Genomic DNA, 20,675 nt, shown 5'->3' with positions numbered 1-20,675 from the left:
GTGTAACGCCAGGTGAGCTGGAGGCAGTGTAACGCCAGGTGAGCTGGAGGCAGTGTAACGCCAGGTGAGCTGGAGGCAGTGTAACGCCAGGTGAGCTGGAGGCAGTGTAACGCCAGGTGAGCTGGAGGCAGTGCAACGTCAGGTGAGCTGGAGGCAGTGTAACGTCAGGTGAGCTGGAGGCAGTGTAACGCCAGGTGAGCTGGAGGCAGTGTAACGCCAGGTGAGCTGGAGGCAGTGTAACGTCAGGTGAGCTGGAGGCAGTGTAACGCCAGGTGAGCTGGAGGCAGTGCAACGTCAGGTGAGCTGGAGGCAGTGTAACGCCAGGTGAGCTGGAGGCAGTGTAACGCCAGGTGAGCTGGAGGCAGTGTAACGTCAGGTGAGCTGGAGGCAGTGTAACGTCAGGTGAGCTGGAGGCAGTGTAACGTCAGGTGAGCTGGAGGCAGTGTAACGCCAGGTGAGCTAGAGGCAGTGTAACGCCAGGTGAGCTGGAGGCAGTGTAACGCCAGGTGAGCTGGAGGCAGTGTAACGCCAGGTGAGCTGGAGGCAGTGTAACGCCAGGTGAGCTGGAGGCAGTGTAACGTCAGGTGAGCTGGAGGCAGTGTAACGTCAGGTGAGCTGGAGGCAGTGTAACGTCAGGTGAGCTGGAGGCAGTGTAACGCCAGGTGAGCTGGAGGCAGTGTAACGTCAGGTGAGCTGGAGGCAGTGTAACGTCAGGTGAGCCGGAGGCAGTGTAACGTCAGGTGAGCTGGAGGCAGTGTAACGTCAGGTGAGCCGGAGGCAGTGTAACGTCAGGTGAGCTGGAGGCAGTGTAACGTCAGGTGAGCTGGAGGCAGTGTAACGTCAGGTGAGCTGGAGGCAGTGGGGGGGGGGGGGGGGGGGTGTTATGTTCATTAATGAGGTGTCAATTAGTTGCCAGCGAAATTGACCCAAATTTTCGTCCCTACTTTTTACGACTTCAATACACAGGTGAATTTGTACCGTTTACTTTAGCTCCTCTAAAAGATGGGGCAGACGATGTACAAGAAGTGCTGTAACTTCTAAAACGGTTCACCCGATACAGATCTAATTACCCTCAAATTAAAGCTGACAGTCTACACTGATAGTCATTGTTGTTTGATTTCACATCCAAACTTTGAGTATAGAGCCAAAAGAAAACACGTTTTACGCACGGGCACTGTCGATATTTCTCTCTGTAGCTCACAGTGATTTATATAGTGTGAAAGACAGATCCTGATATGTTGGAATACCTCTGCTGTTCCTTCCACTGATGGAATGTTGAGAATCCCCTTAGGTAGCAGCATGCTGGATGAACTCAGGTTGGGGGGGGTTAAGGCCCGGTCAGGGTGACAGGCAGGTTTAATGTACCAGCAGCAGCATGTAGGCTATCACCATGTCATTCCAAATGGCACTCCATTCCCTATATAGTGCACTATTTTTGAACCAGGGCCCATAGGGAATGTAGTGATGCAGGCAGTAGCCAAACCAGGAAGTGGGCATGCTGGTGGATTTAAGGTTTGTGATTGTCGGTTTGATGAGCCATTCTATTTACATACCAGTCCATCCCCTCTGTTTCCAATTTTCCACCTCACAGACATCGGATAGAGAAACCAGAAAGAGAGAGAGAGAGAGATCAGAGAGGTAAGAGATGTAAACATAGGTTTCCCATGCCAATAAAGCTCTTTGAATTTACATTGATATCAGAACGAGAGAGAGAGAGCGAGAGAACGCGAGATCAGAGAGTGAGAAAGAGAGATATCAGAAAGTGATTGAGCGATAGAGTGAATTGAGCGAGATCGGAGAGAGAGCGACCCGAGAGAGAGAGCAACCCGAGGGAGAGAGAGACCCGAGAGAGAGAGCAACCCGAGGGAGAGAGAGACCCGAGGGAGAGAGAGACCCGAGGGAGAGAGAGACCCGAGGGAGAGAGAGACCCGAGGGAGAGAGAGACCCGAGGGAGAGAGAGACCCGAGGGAGTGATTGGGTGACAGAGATCATGTTGAACCCAGGAAGGAAAGCATGCATGGTATGTCTGTCTACCCCTCTGACAGCCAGCTAGTGATGGCAGCAACAGGAGGGCTAGCTGCTAGGGCAGGGTGGATTCAACTCTTCATTCAACACAGCTGATTCAAATTATCAAAGCTTGATGATTAGTTGAATCGGCTGTGTAGTTAGGTCAAAACACAAAACGTGCACCACTTGGAGTCCCGAGGACCTAGTCTGGGAAACAATGCCCTATGAGGCCTGGAGCCTTCTGGTTTTCTGTTCTCCCTGATAATTAATTGCACCCACCTGGTGTCCCAGGTCTAAATCAGACCCTGATTAGATGGGAATCACCCACCTGGTGTCCCAGGTCTAAATCAGACACTGATTAGAGGGGAATCACCCACCTGGTGTCCCAGGTCTAAATCAGGCCCTGATTAGAGGGGAATCACCCACCTGGTGTCCCAGGTCTAAATCAGGCCCTGATTAGAGAGGAATCACCCACCTGGTGTCCCCAGGTCTAAATCAGACACTGATTAGAGGGGAATCACCCACCTGGTGTCCCAGGTCTAAAATCAGTCCCTGATTAGAGAGGAATCACCCACCTGGTGTCCCAGGTCTAAATCAGGCCCTGATTAGAGAGGAATCACCCACCTGGTGTCCCAGGTCTAAAATCAGTCCCTGATTAGAGAGGAATCACCCACCTGGTGTCCCAGGTCTAAAATCAGTCCCTGATTAGAGGGGAATCACCCACCTGGTGTCCCAGGTCTAAAATCAGTCCCTGATTAGAGAGGAATCACCCACCTGGTGTCCCAGGTCTAAATCAGGCCCTGATTAGAGAGGAATCACCCACCTGGTGTCCCAGGTCTAAAATCAGTCCCTGATTAGAGGGGAATCACCCACCTGGTGTCCCAGGTCTAAATCAGGCCCTGATTAGAGGGGAATCACCCACCTGGTGTCCCAGGTCTAAATCAGTCCCTGATTAGAGGGGAATCACCCACCTGGTGTCCCAGGTCTAAATCAGTCCCTGATTAGAGGGGAATCACCCACCTGGTGTCCCAGGTCTAAATCAGTCCCTGATTAGAGGGGAACAATGAAAACACACACACACAGTGGAACTGGCTTTGAGGTCCAGAGTTGAGTTTGACGGTGCTAGGGGCTGGTGACCCCTACACTGTCACCCTCTTTAGCACACCTTCCTGGGTTCAAATACTATTTCAAATGCTTTTTGTTTTTAGCCTGGAGTGCCACAAGGTCAGTGTTTGTACTTTAGGGACGTTTCTATTGGTTTGATTGCAACAGGAAGGCTAAATCAAGCATAACTATAGCTACTAAGTATTTGAACCACTTGAGCCATTACCCAACACCTACAGGCCTAGGAACAGTGGGTTAACTGCCTAATGACACAATGCAGGATATCACTTAGCTTATAGTGAATATCCACAATGATCCTTCTCCTCATTAAAAAAAAAAAAAAAAGCCCCGAGGATTTCATCAACCATCGTGCTGGAGTGAAATATGTAAACAAAGGTGTGATTATGGTCCACAACGGAGGAACAATGGACCACAGACAGGCCTAACCAACAACAGGCAAAACAGAGCACGTGAAGTCCATCTCTGTCTGGAGGAGCCTACTACTATTTATTACCTAATAAAAGCAGAGGACAAGCACAGAGACAATGACTGACTCGGTCTGTGATACATCGAAATGGTGAGCGTGTCAGACTAATTACACAACCGGTATAATTCATGCGAGTCAACCTGAATACAGGTCAGTGGAGGAGATGTTGTGTTCTGATATTCACACACACACACACACACACACACACACACACGTGCAAATGGATGACCAAATTGTCCACAGGTAGATAATAACAAAAATCTAATACTGAGCCAATCAAGATCAATTCTGCAAATCCTCTCTATCATTCCTGTGAGTCAATAATACTTGTGTCAGTAAGAGCCGATATTCATTCACACACGACTGAACAATAACAATTCCACTAGGATGACAGATCCGCTGATGATCAATAAGAGACGTGCTTCTTTGAATCTTAGTTTCAATAGTACAACATTGGTGTAGTGGCCAGGGAGGGGGACCGACAGAATGGAAACGAGGTCAGATGTATTCCCACATTTCTAGAGGAATTATTCCCTGGCATGAAAGTGTACTTCAGTTCACCAGGTTTCAGTTACAAGCACTCTTACTGCTACTATAACACTTGGAATATGTTTAAGATCTTCTACGATAGAAAACACATTATTCCATGAGTATCCAACACATCTACAGCAGTAGTAGCGGGGGTGATATTTCCCGATTTATTTTAAACACAATCATGAAACTTATTACTTCAAAACATTTTTTTTTTTTTTTTTTTTACAAAACAGATGCGACAAGTTAAAGGCAACAAATTAACCAGCGATTTTAATGTTGTGTTTTATGTCATTGTGTTGTTGCAATTTCACGTGTTAAAACAGTTTCCTAATCAAGGAAAGAACAGAGTTGATTAAAGTAATGCGTTTACCTTCATAGCAGAGTATGCCGATGTTGTTGTTCATTTTGTCCAGGTACTGATAATTCAACAGATCCATTTTTGTAACAAGCATTTAACAGTTTAGGCAACAACAACAAAAAAGACCTGCTTTATTTTTGCTTCCAACCCGAGTCGAGAGGAAAATGAGGCGGCCGCAGTCGGTTTAATTTACGTCGGTCGACACAGAGCAGTTAAAAAGGCCCAGCCTTCAGCTCAAGTTTTCTGCGCGCAAAAATAATATCATCGAATCAAGGTAAAACGCTTTAAAAAATAGTTCCCGACAAAGTTTGTATAATACTTGTAAAAGAATGTATAAATGTATGTTCAGACTAAAAAGGTAGCGCCAGTTCTTCCTAACCTTACAGCCAGCTGTAAAGTCGACTGTACTGACACGCAGGCTCAGCTTGGTATGACTCGAATGTACACCCGTTTCCTCAGAGCAGGCTGCGACCACTAGGCATGCTTGATAAATCCCGGGAGCTCCTCAGATGTCAGAGATTTTTTTTTTTCTTCACAAGATCAACCGTCCAAATGCAGGACCAGTGAGGGGTGAGAGAGGGAAAAGATACAGGGCTGGATTACCAACACATGGGCACTCCAGGGGGCCCCAACAAAACATTTGCATATGATAGCAAAAAGTGTAGAATTGTGCCTCCCGAGTGGCACAGCAGTCTAAGGTACTGCAACGCAGTGGTAGAGGTGTCACTACAGACCCGGGTTCAATCCCGGGCTGTATCAAAACCATCTGTGACAGGGAGTCCCATAGGGTGGCGCACAATTGGCCCAGTGTTGTCCGGAGGGTTTGGCCGGGAGGGAGGGGGGCTTTACTTGTCTCATCGTGCTCTAGCGACTCCTTGTGGCGGGTCGGGCGCCTGCAGGCTAACCTCAGTCGTCAGTTGAACGGTGTGACACATTGGTGCGGCTGGCTTCCGGGTTAAGCAGGCGGGTGTTAAGAAGCGCGGCTTGGCAGGTCATGTTTCGGAGAACGCATGACTCGACCTTCGCCGCCCTTGAGCCCGTTGGGGAGTTGCAGCGATGAGACAAGATCGTAATTGGGGAGGAAAAAGGGGGTAACATTACAAAAGTGTAGAATTGGAGGGAAATTAACTTTAAAACTGTAAAATTCTCAGCCTCATGTCAAAATGTGAACAAAATCATGAGATGAGCAATAAAAACTGCTCATTTTCCACCCTGCCTCATGGCAAAAAGTGAAGAATTGCAGGAAATTATCTTTAAATTGCATTTTCTTAGCATCATGACAGAATGCGATGAATCTCATTAAAACATTGCATATTTTTCTCTACACCATGGCATAATGTGCTGGGAGTTAGCAGATTTATTTTTATTTGTGTGTGTGGAGGGGGGGGGGGGGGGGGGGGGGGGGGGGGGTCTGTGCCCCAAATGCAGTATCCCGGCCCTGAAGAGGAGGTGGGAGCCAGTGAGTGTGGGAGAGAGCTGGGAGAAAGCAAGCAAAAACAAGGCGGGGCTAGTAGCCCATGTAAAATTTGGCAGACAGGAAACAGTGCGGTTTTGGCCAAAACAACATACAAAAGAGCTCTTATTCAGAATGCATTCAACCTGGTTCCTGCTTCCAAACAGATGGACGTTCACTGTGACCTTACGGAACTATTGTTTTCTTGACGACAAAACAGTTTGTCTATAAGTCTGTAATGTCCTGTATTGTATAGAACCGTTCCTCAAAATCCACTACTCAGATCTTCAAATACAACATTATATATTTCTTCTTTTTTGATAGTAGAAAAATGCAAATGCCCTGATAATTGACCAAATATATCTTACAGAATCTTAGACCATTATTTACAAAGTAAATTCATGTAGAAATCAGTTGCAGAGCTTCCCACAGTTATTCCAGGACAATGTACAGTGATGTTCTACTGCCCTCTAGTGGCACAGAAAACCACTACAGGACAGACGGCTTCACGGCCAACATGTCGACAAAAACAGACATTTCATTCGCAGCTACGTCACAGTTCTTGACAATACCCCAGGGCAGTGAATAGGGACAAATCCCAATACCCCAGGGCAGTGAATACAGACAAATACCAATGCCCCAGGGCAATGATTAGGGACAAATATCCCAATGCCCCAGGACAGTGAATAGGGACAAATATCCCAATGCCCTCTGAAGGGTGATGTCTTTCCAATGGGACGTTAAACAGGGGCCTTGACTCTCTGTGGTCGCAAAAGATCCCATGGCACTCATTGTAAGAGTAGGGGTGTTGACCCCTGTGTCCAGGTTAAATTACCAATCTGGCCCTCATACCATCATGGCCACCTAATTATCCCCAGCTTCCAATTGGCTCATTCACTCACCCCCCCCCCCCCCTCTCTCCTGTAACTATTCCCAATTTATCTGTTAAAAAAACAAACAAAAAAAACACATTGAAGTGAATTCCTTGACTGGGACCTGAACCCTGATCTAGCGACTGACAAACCAAGACTAACAGTTTAGTTGGGTTAAAGTCGCTACACTGTGTTTGAGCCTTATGGCTCTAATCTGATAGTGGTAGATGTCTAGTCTCTTTTATGGCTCTAATCTGATAGTGGTAGTGGGGTGGTAGATGTCTAGTCTCCTTTATGGCTCTAATATGATAGTGGTAGTAGATGTCTCCACAACTGAGCAAGAGGACAAGTACATTAGTGTGTCTAGTTTGAGAAACAGACGCCTCACAAGTCCTCAACTGGCAGCTTCATTAAATAGTACCTGCAAAACACTAGTCTCAACGTCAACACTGAATAGGCAACTTCGGGATGTTGGCCTTCTAGGCAGAGTTGCAAAGAAAAAGCCACATCTCAGACTGGCCAATAAAAATATTTAACCACGGCGAGGTGACTGGGAATATGGTTGAATACAAACAGTGTAGTTATTCCCTCCGTAAAGGCAATCAAACAGGCAAAGCATCAGTACAGAGACAAAATGGAGTCGCAATTCAACGGCTCAGACACATGACATATGTGGCAGGGTCTACAGACAATCATGGACTGCAGGGAAAACCAGCCACGTCGCGGACACAGACGTCTTGCTTCCGGACAAGCTAAACACCTTCTTCGCCTGCATTGAGGATAACACAGTGCCACCGACGCAGCTCCCAAGGACTGTGGGCTCTCGTTCTCCCTGGCAGACGTGAGTAAGACATTGAAGTGTATTAACCCTCGCTAGGCTGCCGGCACAGACAGCATCCCAAGCCGCGTCCTCAGAGCATGCGCAGACCAGCTGGCTGGAGTGTTTATGGACATATTCAATCTCTCTCTATCCTAGTCTGCTGTCCCCACTTAATTCAAGGTGTCCACCCTTGTTCCTGTTCCCAAGAAAGTAAAGAACTAAATGACTATCGCCACGTAGCAATCACTTAAGGTCATCATGAAGTGCTTTGCGAGGCTAGTTAAGGATCATATCACCTCTACCTTACCTGACACCCTAGACCCACTTCAAATTTGCTTACCGCCCCAACAGATCCACAGACGAAGTGGATAGGTGCGTGCTCCCTCTGCTGTTTCCTGGGTCAATTGTGCAGCTAGCAGCATGAGGTCAGTGTGAGGGTAGTTTAACTAGCAGCATGAGGTCAGTGTGAGGGTAGTTTAACTAGCAGCATGAGGTCAGTGTGAGGGTAGTTTAACTAGCAGCATGAGGTCAGTGTGAGGGTAGTTTAACTAGCAGCATGAGGTCAGTGTGAGGGTAGTTTAACTAGCAGCATGAGGTCAGTGTGAGGGTAGTTTAACTAGCAGCATGAGGTCAGTGTGAGGGTAGTTTAACTAGCAGAATGAGGTCAGTGTGAGGGTAGTTTAACTAGCAGCATGAGGTCAGTGTGAGGGTAGTTTAACTAGCAGCATGAGGTCAGTGTGAGGGTAGTTTAACTAGTAGCATGAGGTCAGTGTGAGGGTAGTTTAACTAGCAGCATGAGGTCAGTGAGGGTAGTTTAACTAGCAGCATGAGGTCAGTGTGAGGGTAGTTTAACTAGCAGCATGAGGAGGTCAGTGTGAGGGTAGTTTAACTAGCAGCATGAGGTCAGTGTGAGGGTAGTTTAACTAGCAGAATGAGGTCAGTGTGAGGGTAGTTTAACTAGCAGCATGAGGTCAGTGAGGGTAGTTTAACTAGTAGCATGAGGTCAGTGTGAGGGTAGTTTAACTAGCAGCATGAGGTCAGTGTAAGGGTAGTTTAACTAGCAGCATGAGGTCAGTGTGAGGGTAGTTTAACTAGCAGCATGAGGTCAGTGTGAGGGTAGTTTAACTAGCAGCATGAGGTCAGTGAGGGTAGTTTAACTAGCAGCATGAGGAGGTCAGTGTGAGGGTAGTTTAGCAGCATGAGGTCAGTGTGAGGGTAGTTTAACTAGCAGCATGAGGTCAGTGTGAGGGTAGTTTAACTAGCAGCATGAGGTCAGTGTGAGGGTAGTTTAGCAGCATGAGGTCAGTGAGGGTAGTTCAACTAGCAGCATGAGGTCAGTGTGAGGGTAGTTTAACTAGCAGAATGATGAGGTCAGTGTGAGGGTAGTTTAACTAGCAGCATGAGGAGGTCAGTGTGAGGGTAGTTTAACTAGCAGCATGAGGTCAGTGTGAGGGTAGTTTAACTAGCAGCATGAGGTCAGTGTGAGGGTAGTTCAACTAGCAGCATGAGGTCAGTGTGAGGGTAGTTTAGCAGCATGAGGTCAGTGAGGGTAGTTCAACTAGCAGCATGAGGTCAGTGAGGGTAGTTCAACTAGCAGCATGAGGTCAGTGTGAGGGTAGTTTAACTAGCAGCATGAGGTCAGTGTGAGGGTAGTTTAACTAGCAGCATGAGGTCAGTGAGGGTAGTTTAACTAGCAGCATGAGGTCAGTGAGGGTAGTTTAACTAGCAGCATGAGGTCAGTGTGAGGGTAGTTTAACTAGCAGCATGAGGTCAGTGTGAGGGTAGTTTAACTAGCAGCATGAGGTCAGTGTGAGGGTAGTTTAACTAGCAGCATGAGGTCAGTGTGAGGGTAGTTTAACTAGCAGCATGAGGTCAGTGTGAGGGTAGTTTAACTAGCAGCATGAGGTCAGTGTGAGGGTAGTTTAACTAGCAGAATGAGGTCAGTGTGAGGGTAGTTTAACTAGCAGAATGAGGTCAGTGTGAGGGTAGTTTAACTAGCAGCATGAGGTCAGTGTGAGGGTAGTTTAGCAGCATGAGGTCAGTGTGAGGGTAGTTTAACTAGCAGCATGAGGTCAGTGTGAGGGTAGTTTAACTAGCAGCATGAGGTCAGTGTGAGGGTAGTTTAAGTAGCAGCATGAGGTCAGTGTGAGGGTAGTTTAACTAGCAGCATGAGGTCAGTGAGGGTAGTTTAACTAGCAGCATGAGGTCAGTGTGAGGGTAGTTTAACTAGCAGCATGAGGTCAGTGTGAGGGTAGTTTAACTAGCAGAATGAGGTCAGTGTGAGGGTAGTTTAACTAGCAGCATGAGGTCAGTGTGAGGGTAGTTTAGCAGCATGAGGTCAGTGTGAGGGTAGTTTAACTAGCAGCATGAGGTCAGTGAGGGTAGTTCAACTAGCAGCATGAGGTCAGTGTGAGGGTAGTTTAACTAGCAGCATGAGGTCAGTGAGGGTAGTTTAACTAGCAGCATGAGGTCAGTGTGAGGGTAGTTTAACTAGCAGCATGAGGTCAGTGTGAGGGTAGTTTAACTAGCAGCATGAGGTCAGTGTGAGGATAGTTTAACTAGCAGCATGAGGTCAGTGTGAGGGTAGTTTAACTAGCAGCATGAGGTCAGTGTGAGGGTAGTTTAACTAGCAGAATGAGGTCAGTGTGAGGGTAGTTTAACTAGCAGAACGAGGTCAGTGTGAGGGTAGTTTAACTAGCAGCATGAGGAGGTCAGTGTGAGGGTAGTTTAACTAGCAGCATGAGGTCAGTGTGGGTAGTTTAACTAGCAGCATGAGGAGGTCAGTGTGAGGGTAGTTTAACTAGCAGCATGAGGAGGTCAGTGTGAGGGTAGTTTAACCAGCAGCATGAGGTCAGTGTGAGGGTAGTTTAACCAGCAGCATGAGGTCAGTGTGAGGGTAGTTTAACTAGCAGCATGAGGTCAGTGTGAGGGTAGTTTAACTAGCAGCATGAGGTCAGTGTGAGGGTAGTTTAACTAGCAGCATGAGGTCAGTGTGAGGGTAGTTTAACTAGCAGCATGAGGTCAGTGTGAGGGTAGTTTAACTAGCAGCATGAGGTCAGTGTGAGGGTAGTTTAACTAGCAGCATGAGGTCAGTGTGAGGGTAGTTTAACTAGCAGCATGAGGTCAGTGTGAGGGTAGTTTAACTAGCAGCATGAGGTCAGTGTGAGGGTAGTTTAACTAGCAGCATGAGGTCAGTGTGAGGGTAGTTTAACTAGCAGCATGAGGTCAGTGTGAGGGTAGTTTAACTAGCAGCATGAGGTCAGTGTGAGGGTAGTTTAACTAGCAGCATGAGGTCAGTGTGAGGGTAGTTTAACTAGCAGCATGAGGTCAGTGTGAGGGTAGTTCACCTAGCAGCATGAGGTCAGTGTGAGGGTAGTTTAACTAGCAGCATGAGGAGGTCAGTGTGAGGGTAGTTTAACCAGCAGCATGAGGTCAGTGTGAGGGTAGTTTAACTAGCAGCATGAGGTCAGTGTGGGTAGTTTAACTAGCAGCATGAGGTCAGTGTGAGGGTAGTTTAACTAGCAGCATGAGGTCAGTGTGAGGGTAGTTTAACTAGCAGCATGAGGTCAGTGTGAGGGTAGTTTAACTAGCAGCATGAGGTCAGTGTGAGGGTAGTTTAACTAGCAGCATGAGGTCAGTGTGAGGGTAGTTTAACTAGTAGCATGAGGTCAGTGTGAGGGTAGTTTAACTAGCAGCATGAGGTCAGTGAGGGTAGTTTAACTAGCAGCATGAGGTCAGTGTGAGGGTAGTTTAACTAGCAGCATGAGGTCAGTGTGAGGGTAGTTTAACTAGCAGCATGAGGTCAGTGTGAGGGTAGTTTAACTAGCAGCATGAGGTCAGTGTGAGGGTAGTTTAACTAGCAGCATGAGGTCAGTGTGAGGGTAGTTTAACTAGCAGCATGAGGTCAGTGTGAGGGTAGTTTAACTAGCAGCATGAGGAGGTCAGTGTGAGGGTAGTTTAACTAGCAGAATGAGGTCAGTGTGAGGGTAGTTTAACTAGCAGCATGAGGTCAGTGTGAGGGTAGTTTAGCAGCATGAGGTCAGTGTGAGGGTAGTTTAACTAGCAGCATGAGGTCAGTGTGAGGGTAGTTTAACTAGCAGCATGAGGTCAGTGTGAGGGTAGTTTAACTAGCAGCATGAGGTCAGTGAGGGTAGTTTAACTAGCAGCATGAGGTCAGTGTGAGGGTAGTTTAACTAGCAGCATGAGGTCAGTGTGAGGGTAGTTTAACTAGCAGCATGAGGTCAGTGTGAGGGTAGTTTAACTAGCAGCATGAGGTCAGTGTGAGGGTAGTTTAACTAGCAGCATGAGGAGGTCAGTGTGAGGGTAGTTTAACTAGCAGCATGAGGTCAGTGTGAGGGTAGTTTAACTAGCAGCATGAGGTCAGTGTGAGGGTAGTTTAACTAGCAGCATGAGGTCAGTGTGAGGGTAGTTTAACTAGCAGCATGAGGAGGTCAGTGTGAGGGTAGTTTAACTAGCAGAATGAGGTCAGTGTGAGGGTAGTTTAACTAGCAGCATGAGGTCAGTGTGAGGGTAGTTTAGCAGCATGAGGTCAGTGTGAGGGTAGTTTAACTAGCAGCATGAGGTCAGTGAGGGTAGTTTAACTAGCAGCATGAGGTCAGTGTGAGGGTAGTTTAACTAGCAGCATGAGGTCAGTGTGAGGGTAGTTTAACTAGCAGCATGAGGTCAGTGTGAGGGTAGTTTAACTAGCAGCATGAGGTCAGTGTGAGGGTAGTTTAACTAGCAGCATGAGGTCAGTGTGAGGGTAGTTTAACTAGCAGCATGAGGTCAGTGTGAGGGTAGTTTAACTAGCAGCATGAGGTCAGTGTGAGGGTAGTTTAACTAGCAGAACGAGGTCAGTGTGAGGGTAGTTTAACTAGCAGCATGAGGAGGTCAGTGTGAGGGTAGTTTAACTAGCAGCATGAGGTCAGTGTGAGGGTAGTTTAACTAGCAGCATGAGGTCAGTGTGAGGGTAGTTTAACTAGCAGCATGAGGTCAGTGTGAGGGTAGTTTAACTAGCAGCATGAGGTCAGTGTGGGTAGTTTAACTAGCAGCATGAGGTCAGTGTGAGGGTAGTTTAACTAGCAGCATGAGGTCAGTGTGAGGGTAGTTTAACTAGCAGCATGAGGTCAGTGTGAGGGTAGTTTAACTAGCAGCATGAGGTCAGTGTGAGGGTAGTTTAACTAGCAGCATGAGGTCAGTGTGAGGGTAGTTTAACTAGCAGCATGAGGTCAGTGTGAGGGTAGTTTAACTAGCAGCATGAGGTCAGTGTGAGGGTAGTTTAACTAGCAGCATGAGGTCAGTGTGAGGGTAGTTTAACTAGCAGCATGAGGTCAGTGTGAGGGTAGTTTAACTAGCAGCATGAGGTCAGTGTGAGGGTAGTTTAACTAGCAGCATGAGGTCAGTGTGAGGGTAGTTTAACTAGCAGCATGAGGTCAGTGTGAGGGTAGTTTAACTAGCAGCATGAGGTCAGTGTGAGGGTAGTTCACCTAGCAGCATGAGGTCAGTGTGAGGGTAGTTTAACTAGCAGCATGAGGAGGTCAGTGTGAGGGTAGTTTAACCAGCAGCATGAGGTCAGTGTGAGGGTAGTTTAACTAGCAGCATGAGGTCAGTGTGGGTAGTTTAACTAGCAGCATGAGGAGGTCAGTGTGAGGGTAGTTTAACTAGCAGCATGAGGTCAGTGTGAGGGTAGTTTAACTAGCAGCATGAGGTCAGTGTGAGGGTAGTTTAACTAGCAGCATGAGGTCAGTGTGAGGGTAGTTTAACTAGCAGCATGAGGTCAGTGTGAGGGTAGTTTAACTAGCAGCATGAGGAGGTCAGTGTGAGGGTAGTTTAACTAGCAGCATGAGGTCAGTGTGAGGGTAGTTCACCTAGCAGCATGAGGTCAGTGTGAGGGTAGTTTAACTAGCAGCATGAGGAGGTCAGTGTGAGGGTAGTTTAACTAGCAGCATGAGGAGGTCAGTGTGAGGGTAGTTTAACCAGCAGCATGAGGTCAGTGTGAGGGTAGTTTAACTAGCAGCATGAGGTCAGTGTGGGTAGTTTAACTAGCAGCATGAGGTCAGTGTGAGGGTAGTTTAACTAGCAGCATGAGGTCAGTGTGAGGGTAGTTTAACTAGCAGCATGAGGTCAGTGTGAGGGTAGTTTAACTAGCAGCATGAGGTCAGTGTGAGGGTAGTTTAACTAGCAGCATGAGGTCAGTGTGAGGGTAGTTTAACTAGCAGCATGAGGTCAGTGTGAAGGTAGTTTAACTAGCAGCATGAGGTCAGTGTGAGGGTAGTTTAACTAGCAGCATGAGGAGGTCAGTGTGAGGGTAGTTTAGCAGCATGAGGTCAGTGTGAGGGTAGTTTAACTAGCAGCATGAGGTCAGTGTGAGGGTAGTTTAACTAGCAGCATGAGGTCAGTGTGAGGGTAGTTTAACTAGCAGCATGAGGTCAGTGTGAGGGTAGTTTAACTAGCAGCATGAGGTCAGTGTGAGGGTAGTTTAACTAGCAGCATGAGGAGGTCAGTGTGAGGGTAGTTTAGCAGCATGAGGTCAGTGTGAGGGTAGTTTAACTAGCAGCATGAGGTCAGTGTGAGGGTAGTTTAACTAGCAGCATGAGGTCAGTGTGAGGGTAGTTTAACTAGCAGCATGAGGAGGTCAGTGTGAGGGTAGTTTAGCAGCATGAGGTCAGTGTGAGGGTAGTTTAACTAGCAGCATGAGGTCAGTGTGAGGGTAGTTTAACTAGCAGTATGAGGTCAGTGTGAGGGTAGTTTAACTAGCAGCATGAGGTCAGTGTGAGGGTAGTTTAACTAGCAGCATGAGGTCAGTGTGAGGGTATTACAGAACTAATGTAACTCATGCTGCCAGGCTCCTACTGGGCTGTCGACCCTGGTATTACTACGTTGCTATGGCAGCCAAATCCAAGCCCCCACTCATTCCAACCTTCCCTGTGATCAGCATGGTTGTCTCCACCCCCTCCTTGTGTAGGCTTAAGGCTGCTGCTGTGGGCACACCAACACAGTCAGTGGGGGTAGCTGGGGCCCGTTTCATTTAAAACCTATGAAACCTGGGCTGCCCACACACACACACACCCACACACACCTTCTGTTGTTGAGACACACCTCTTCCTTGGAAATGTCCTGACCTGCACTAGTGTAAAACGCTTTTAAACCTGTAGTCACTACCAGTACTTGACTTGGGCAGAAGCTCACCGGAGCACCGACACATCAGAATGTTCTACTGCTTGGAGTTCTTGTTCCTCTTAATAGAATATTAGCTCAAAACGTATTAAAGACAGTTCCTGTGCCTAAATAAAAATGGTACCGTCACCCAAAATTAATACCGTAAATATTTATGGCCATGTCATGTTCTGGCCATGTCATGTTCTGGCCATGTCATGTTCTGGCCATGTCATATTCTGGCCATGTCATGTTCTGGCCATGTCATGTTCTGGCCATGTCATGTTCTGGCCATGTCATGTTCTGGCCATGTCATGTTCTGGCCATGTCATGTTCTGGCCATGTCATATTCTGGCCATGTCATGTTCTGGCCATGTCATATTCTGGCCATGTCATATTCTGGCCATGTCATATTCTGGCCATGTCATATTCTGGCCATGTCATATTCTGGTCATGTCATATTCTGGCCATGTCATATTCTGGCCATGTCATATTCTGGCCATGTCATATTCTGGCCATGTCATATTCTGGCCATGTCATATTCTGGCCATGTCATATTCTGGCCATGTCATGTTCTGGCCATGTCATATTCTGGCCATGTCATATTCTGGCCATGTCATATTCTGGCCATGTCATATTCTGGCCATGTCATATTCTGGCCATGTCATATTCTGGCCATGTCATATTCTGGCCATGTCATGTTCAAACTATAACAATTCTAAACCTGTAGCTACTAGCTAATTACTTCAGACTCCTAACAAAACACTCCTCCTAACACAAACGCCTAAATTTAGCTAGCTACTAGCTATTCTAACGATTAATCCCTTCTCAATGTGTGTGTGTGTGTGTGTGTGTGTGTGTGTGTGTGTGTGTGTGTGTGTCTGCCTCATGAACACCTAACAGTAATAGTCACTTTACAGTACAGTACAGTCAATCATGTTGGAATTTTATATGTAAATCGACGCATCAAATCTCTCATTTGCTGAAAACTACTGATGTTAAAGTAGACTACCGTGTTTCTCTCTGAACACACTCACACTCTATAGAGAGTCTTCCTGGTCATACAACTGGCCTGGCTGTCTGGAGAAAAGTCTGAGACTGGCCTGTCCTATTAAGACAGTGTGTGCGTGTGTGTTACAGACAGTGTGTGTGTGTGTGTGTTACAGACAGTGTGTGTTACAGACAGTGTGTGTGTGTGTTACAGACAGTGTGTGTGTGTGGTTGTCTCCTAACCCCGGCCACCATAGAAGACAATAGCCCAAGCAGCCCGCAGTCAAATCATGTCACATGCTAATGTTTACTTACAAGTCCCTAACCAACATTACAGTTAAACAAACATGAAAATAAATAAAAAGTAACAAGTAATTAAAGAGCAACAAAGTAAAATAACAATAGCGAGGCTATATACAGGGGGTACCGGTACAGAGTCAATGTGGAGGCTATATACAGGGGGTACCGGTACAGAGTCAATGTGGAGGCTATATACAGGGTGTTACGGTACAGAGTCAATGTGGAGGCTATATACAGGGGGTACCGGTACAGAGTCAATGTGGAGGCTATATACAGGGGGTACCGGTACAGAGTCAATGTGGAGGCTATATACAGGGGGTACCGGTACAGAGTCAATGTGGAGGCTATATACAGGGGGTACCGGTACAGAGTCAATGTGGAGGCTATATACAGGGGGTACCGGTACAGAGTCAATGTGGAGGCTATATACAGGGGGTACCGGTACAGAGTCAATGTGGAGGCTATATACAGGGGGTACTGGTACAGAGTTAATGTGGAGGCTATATACAGGGTATTATGGTACAGAGTCAATGTGGAGGCTATATACAGGGGGTACCAGTACAGAGTCAATGTGGAGGCTATATACAGGGGGTACTGGTACAGAGTCAATGTGGAGGCTATATACAGGGGGTACCGGTACAGAGTCAATGTGGAGGCTATATACAGGGGGTACCGGTACAGAGTCAATGTGGAGGCTATATACAGGGGGTACTGGTACAGAGTTAATGTGGAGGCTATATACAGGGGGTACTGGTACAGAGTCAATGTGGAGGCTATATACAGGGGGTACCGGTACAGAGTCAATGTGGAGGCTATATACAGGGGGTACCGGTACAGAGTCAATGTGGAGGCTATATACAGGGGGTACTGGTACAGAGTCAATGTGGAGGCTATATACAGGGGGTACCGGTACAGAGTCAATGTGGAGGCTATATACAGGGGGTACCGGTACAGAGTCAATGTGGAGGCTATATACAGGGGGTACTGGTACAGAGTCAATGTGGAGACTATATACAGGGGGTGCTGGTACAGAGTTAATGTGGAGGCTATATACAGGGGGTACCGGTACAGAGTCAATGTGGAGGCTATATACAGGGTGTACCAGTACAGAGTTAATGTGGAGGCTATATACAGGGTATTACGGTATAGAGTCAATGTGGAGGCTATATACAGGGTATTACGGTATAGAGTCAATGTGGAGACTATATACAGGGGGTACCGGTACAGAGTCAATGTGGAGGCTATATACAGGGGGTACCGGTACAGAGTCAATGTGGAGGCTATATACAGGGTGTACCGGTACAGAGTCAATGTGGAGGCTATATACAGGGGGTACCAGTACAGAGTCAATGTGGAGACTATATACAGGGGGTACCGGTTAGTAATGAGACTATATACAGGGGGGGTACCGGTTAGTAATCAGACTATATACAGGGGGGGTACCGGTTAGTAATGAGACTATATACAGGGGGGTACCGGTACAGAGTCAATGTGGAGACTATATACAGGGGGTACCGGTTAGTAATCAGACTATATACAGGGGGGGTACCGGTTAGTAATGAGACTTTATACAGGGGGGGTACCGGTACAGAGTCAATGTGGAGGCTATATACAGGGGGTACCGGTTAGTAATCAGACTATATACAGGGGGTACTGGTACAGAGTTAATGTGGAGGCTATATACAGGGGGTACCGGTACAGAGTCAATGTGGAGACTATATACAGGGGGTACCGGTTAGTAATCAGACTATATACAGGGGGGGTACCGGTTAGTAATGAGACTATATACAGGGGGGGTACCGGTACAGAGTCAATGTGGAGGCTATATACAGGGGGTACCGGTACAGAGTCAGTGTGGAGGCTATATACAGGGGGTACCAGTACAGAGTCAATGTGGAGGCTATATACAGGGTATTACGGTACAGAGTCAATGTGGAGGCTATATACAGGGGGTACCAGTACAGAGTCAATGTGGAGGCTATATACAGGGGGTACTGGTACAGAGTTAATGTGGAGGCTATATACAGGGGGTACCGGTACAGAGTCAATGTGGAGGCTATATACAAGGGGTACCGGTACAGACTCAATGTGGAGGCTATATACAGGGTATTACGGTACAGAGTCAATGTGGAGGCTATATACAGGGGGTACCAGTACAGAGTCAATGTGGAGGCTATATACAGGGGGTACTGGTACAGAGTTAATGTGGAGGCTATATACAGGGGGTACCGGTACAGAGTCAATGTGGAGGCTATATACAAGGGGTACCGGTACAGACTCAATGTGGAGGCTATATACAGGGGGTACCAGAGTCAATGTGGAGGCTATATACAGGGGGTACTGGTACAGAGTTAATGTGGAGGCTATATACAGGGTATTACGGTATAGAGTCAATGTGGAGGCTATATACAGGGGGTACCGGTACAGAGTCAATGTGGAGGCTATATACAGGGGGTACTGGTACAGAGTTAATGTGGAGGCTATATACAGGGTATTACGGTATAGAGTCAATGTGGAGGCTATATACTGGGTATTACGGTATAGAGTCAATGTGGAGGCTATATACAGGGTATTACGGTACAGAGTTAATGTGGAGACTATATACAGGGGGTACTGGTACAGAGTTAATGTGGAGGCTATATACAGGGTATTACGGTACAGAGTTAATGTGGAGACTATATACAGGGGGTACCAGTACAGAGTCAATGTGGAGACTATATACAGGGGGTACCAGTACAGAGTCAATGTGGAGGCTATATACAGGGTATTACGGTACAGAGTCAATGTGGAGGCTATATACAGGGGGTACCAGTACAGAGTCAATGTGGAGGCTATATACAGGGGGTACCAGTACAGAGTCAATGTGGAGGTTATATACAGGGGGTACCAGTACAGAGTCAATGTGGAGGCTATATACAGGGTATTACGGTACAGAGTCAATGTGGAGGCTATATACAGGGGGTACCAGTACAGAGTCAATGTGGAGACTATATACAGGGGGTACCGGTACAGAGTCAATGTGGAGACTATATACAGGGGGTACCGTTACAGAGTCAATGTGGAGGCTATATACAGGGGGTACCGGTACAGAGTCAATGTGGAGGCTATATACAGGGTATTACGGTACAGAGTCAATGTGGAGGCTATATACAGGGTATTACGGTATAGAGTCAATGTGGAGACTATATACAGGGGGTAGTACTGGTACAGAGTTAATGTGGAGGCTATATACAGGGTATTACGGTATAGAGTCAATGTGGAGGCTATATACAGGGTATTACGGTATAGAGTCAATGTGGAGGCTATATACAGGGTATTACGGTACAGAGTTAATGTGGAGACTATATACAGGGGGTACTGGTACAGAGTTAATGTGGAGGCTATATACAGGGTATTACGGTATAGAGTCAATGTGGAGGCTATATACAGGGTATTACGGTATAGAGTCAATGTGGAGGCTATATACAGGGTATTACGGTATAGAGTCAATGTGGAGGCTATATACAGGGTATTACGGTATAGAGTCAATGTGGAGGCTATATACAGGGGGGTACCGGTTAGTAATGAGACTATATACAGGGCGGGTACCGGTTAGTAATCAGACTATATACAGGGGGTACCGGTTAGTAATGAGACTATATACAGGGGGGTACCGGTTAGTAATGAGACTATATACAGGGGGGTACCGGTTAGTAATGAGACTATATACAGGGGGGGTACCGGTTAGTAATCAGACTATATACAGGGGGGGTACCGGTTAGTAATGACACTATATACAGGGGGGGTACCGGTTAGTAATGAGACTATATACAGGGGGGTACCGGTTAGTAATGAGACTATATACAGGGGGGGAACCGGTTAGTAATGAGACTATATACAGGGGGGGTACCGGTTAGTAATGAGACTATATACAGGGGGGTACCGGTTAGTAATGAGACTATATACAGGGGGGTACCGGTTAGTAATGAGACTATATACAGGGTGGGTACCGGTTAGTAATGAAACTATATACAGGGGGGTACCGGTTAGTAATGAGACTATATACAGGGGGTACTGGTACAGAGTTAATGTGGAGGCTATATACAGGGTATTACGGTATAGAGTCAATGTGGAGGCTATATACAGGGTATTACGGTATAGAGTCAATGTGGAGGCTATATACAGGGTGTTACGGTACAGAGTTAATGTGGAGACTATATACAGGGGGTACCGGTTAGTAATGAGACTATATACAGGGGGGCTACCGGTTAGTAATGAGACTATATACAGGGGGGTACCGGTTAGTAATGAGACTATATACAGGGGGGGTACCCGGTTAGTAATGAGACTATATACAGGGGGGGTACCGGTTAGTAATGAGACTATATACAGGGGGGTACCGGTTAGTAATGAGACTATATACAGGGGGGTACCGGTTAGTAATGAGACTATATACAGGGGGGTACCGGTTAGTAATGAGACTATATACAGGGGGGTACCGGTTAGTAATGAGACTATATACAGGGGGGGTACCGGTTAGTAATGAGACTATATACAGGGGGGTACCGGTTAGTAATGAGACTATATACAGGGGGGTACCGGTTAGTAATGAGACT

The 20,675-nt window shown here is 46.9% G+C and overlaps 1 protein-coding gene across 2 annotated transcripts in view; it reads right to left on the bottom strand.

The window, feature by feature from the left end:
- The window catches only part of vgll4b (vestigial-like family member 4b), an 88,354-nt gene that overhangs the window by 41,173 nt on the left and 26,506 nt on the right, over positions 1-20,675 (bottom strand). Inside the window, exon 1 of one of the 2 annotated variants that reach the window (XM_021610782.3) lies at positions 4,503-5,260. The exons of the other annotated variant lie outside the window; for it this stretch is intronic. Coding sequence (XP_021466457.3) covers positions 4,503-4,584 — 82 coding nt within the window. The 5' untranslated portion in view covers positions 4,585-5,260. Of the gene's footprint in view, positions 1-4,502; positions 5,261-20,675 lie in introns of those variants that run through there. 2 annotated transcript variants of the gene reach the window in all.

The sequence above is a fragment of the Oncorhynchus mykiss genome, chromosome 7 (assembly GCF_057628025.1).
Source record: "Oncorhynchus mykiss isolate SJ-2025 chromosome 7, ASM5762802v1, whole genome shotgun sequence".
Lineage (NCBI taxonomy): Eukaryota > Metazoa > Chordata > Actinopteri > Salmoniformes > Salmonidae > Oncorhynchus > Oncorhynchus mykiss.
Note: the sequence above shows the minus strand (reverse complement) of the source record. Positions and strands in the feature narration are given on the sequence as shown.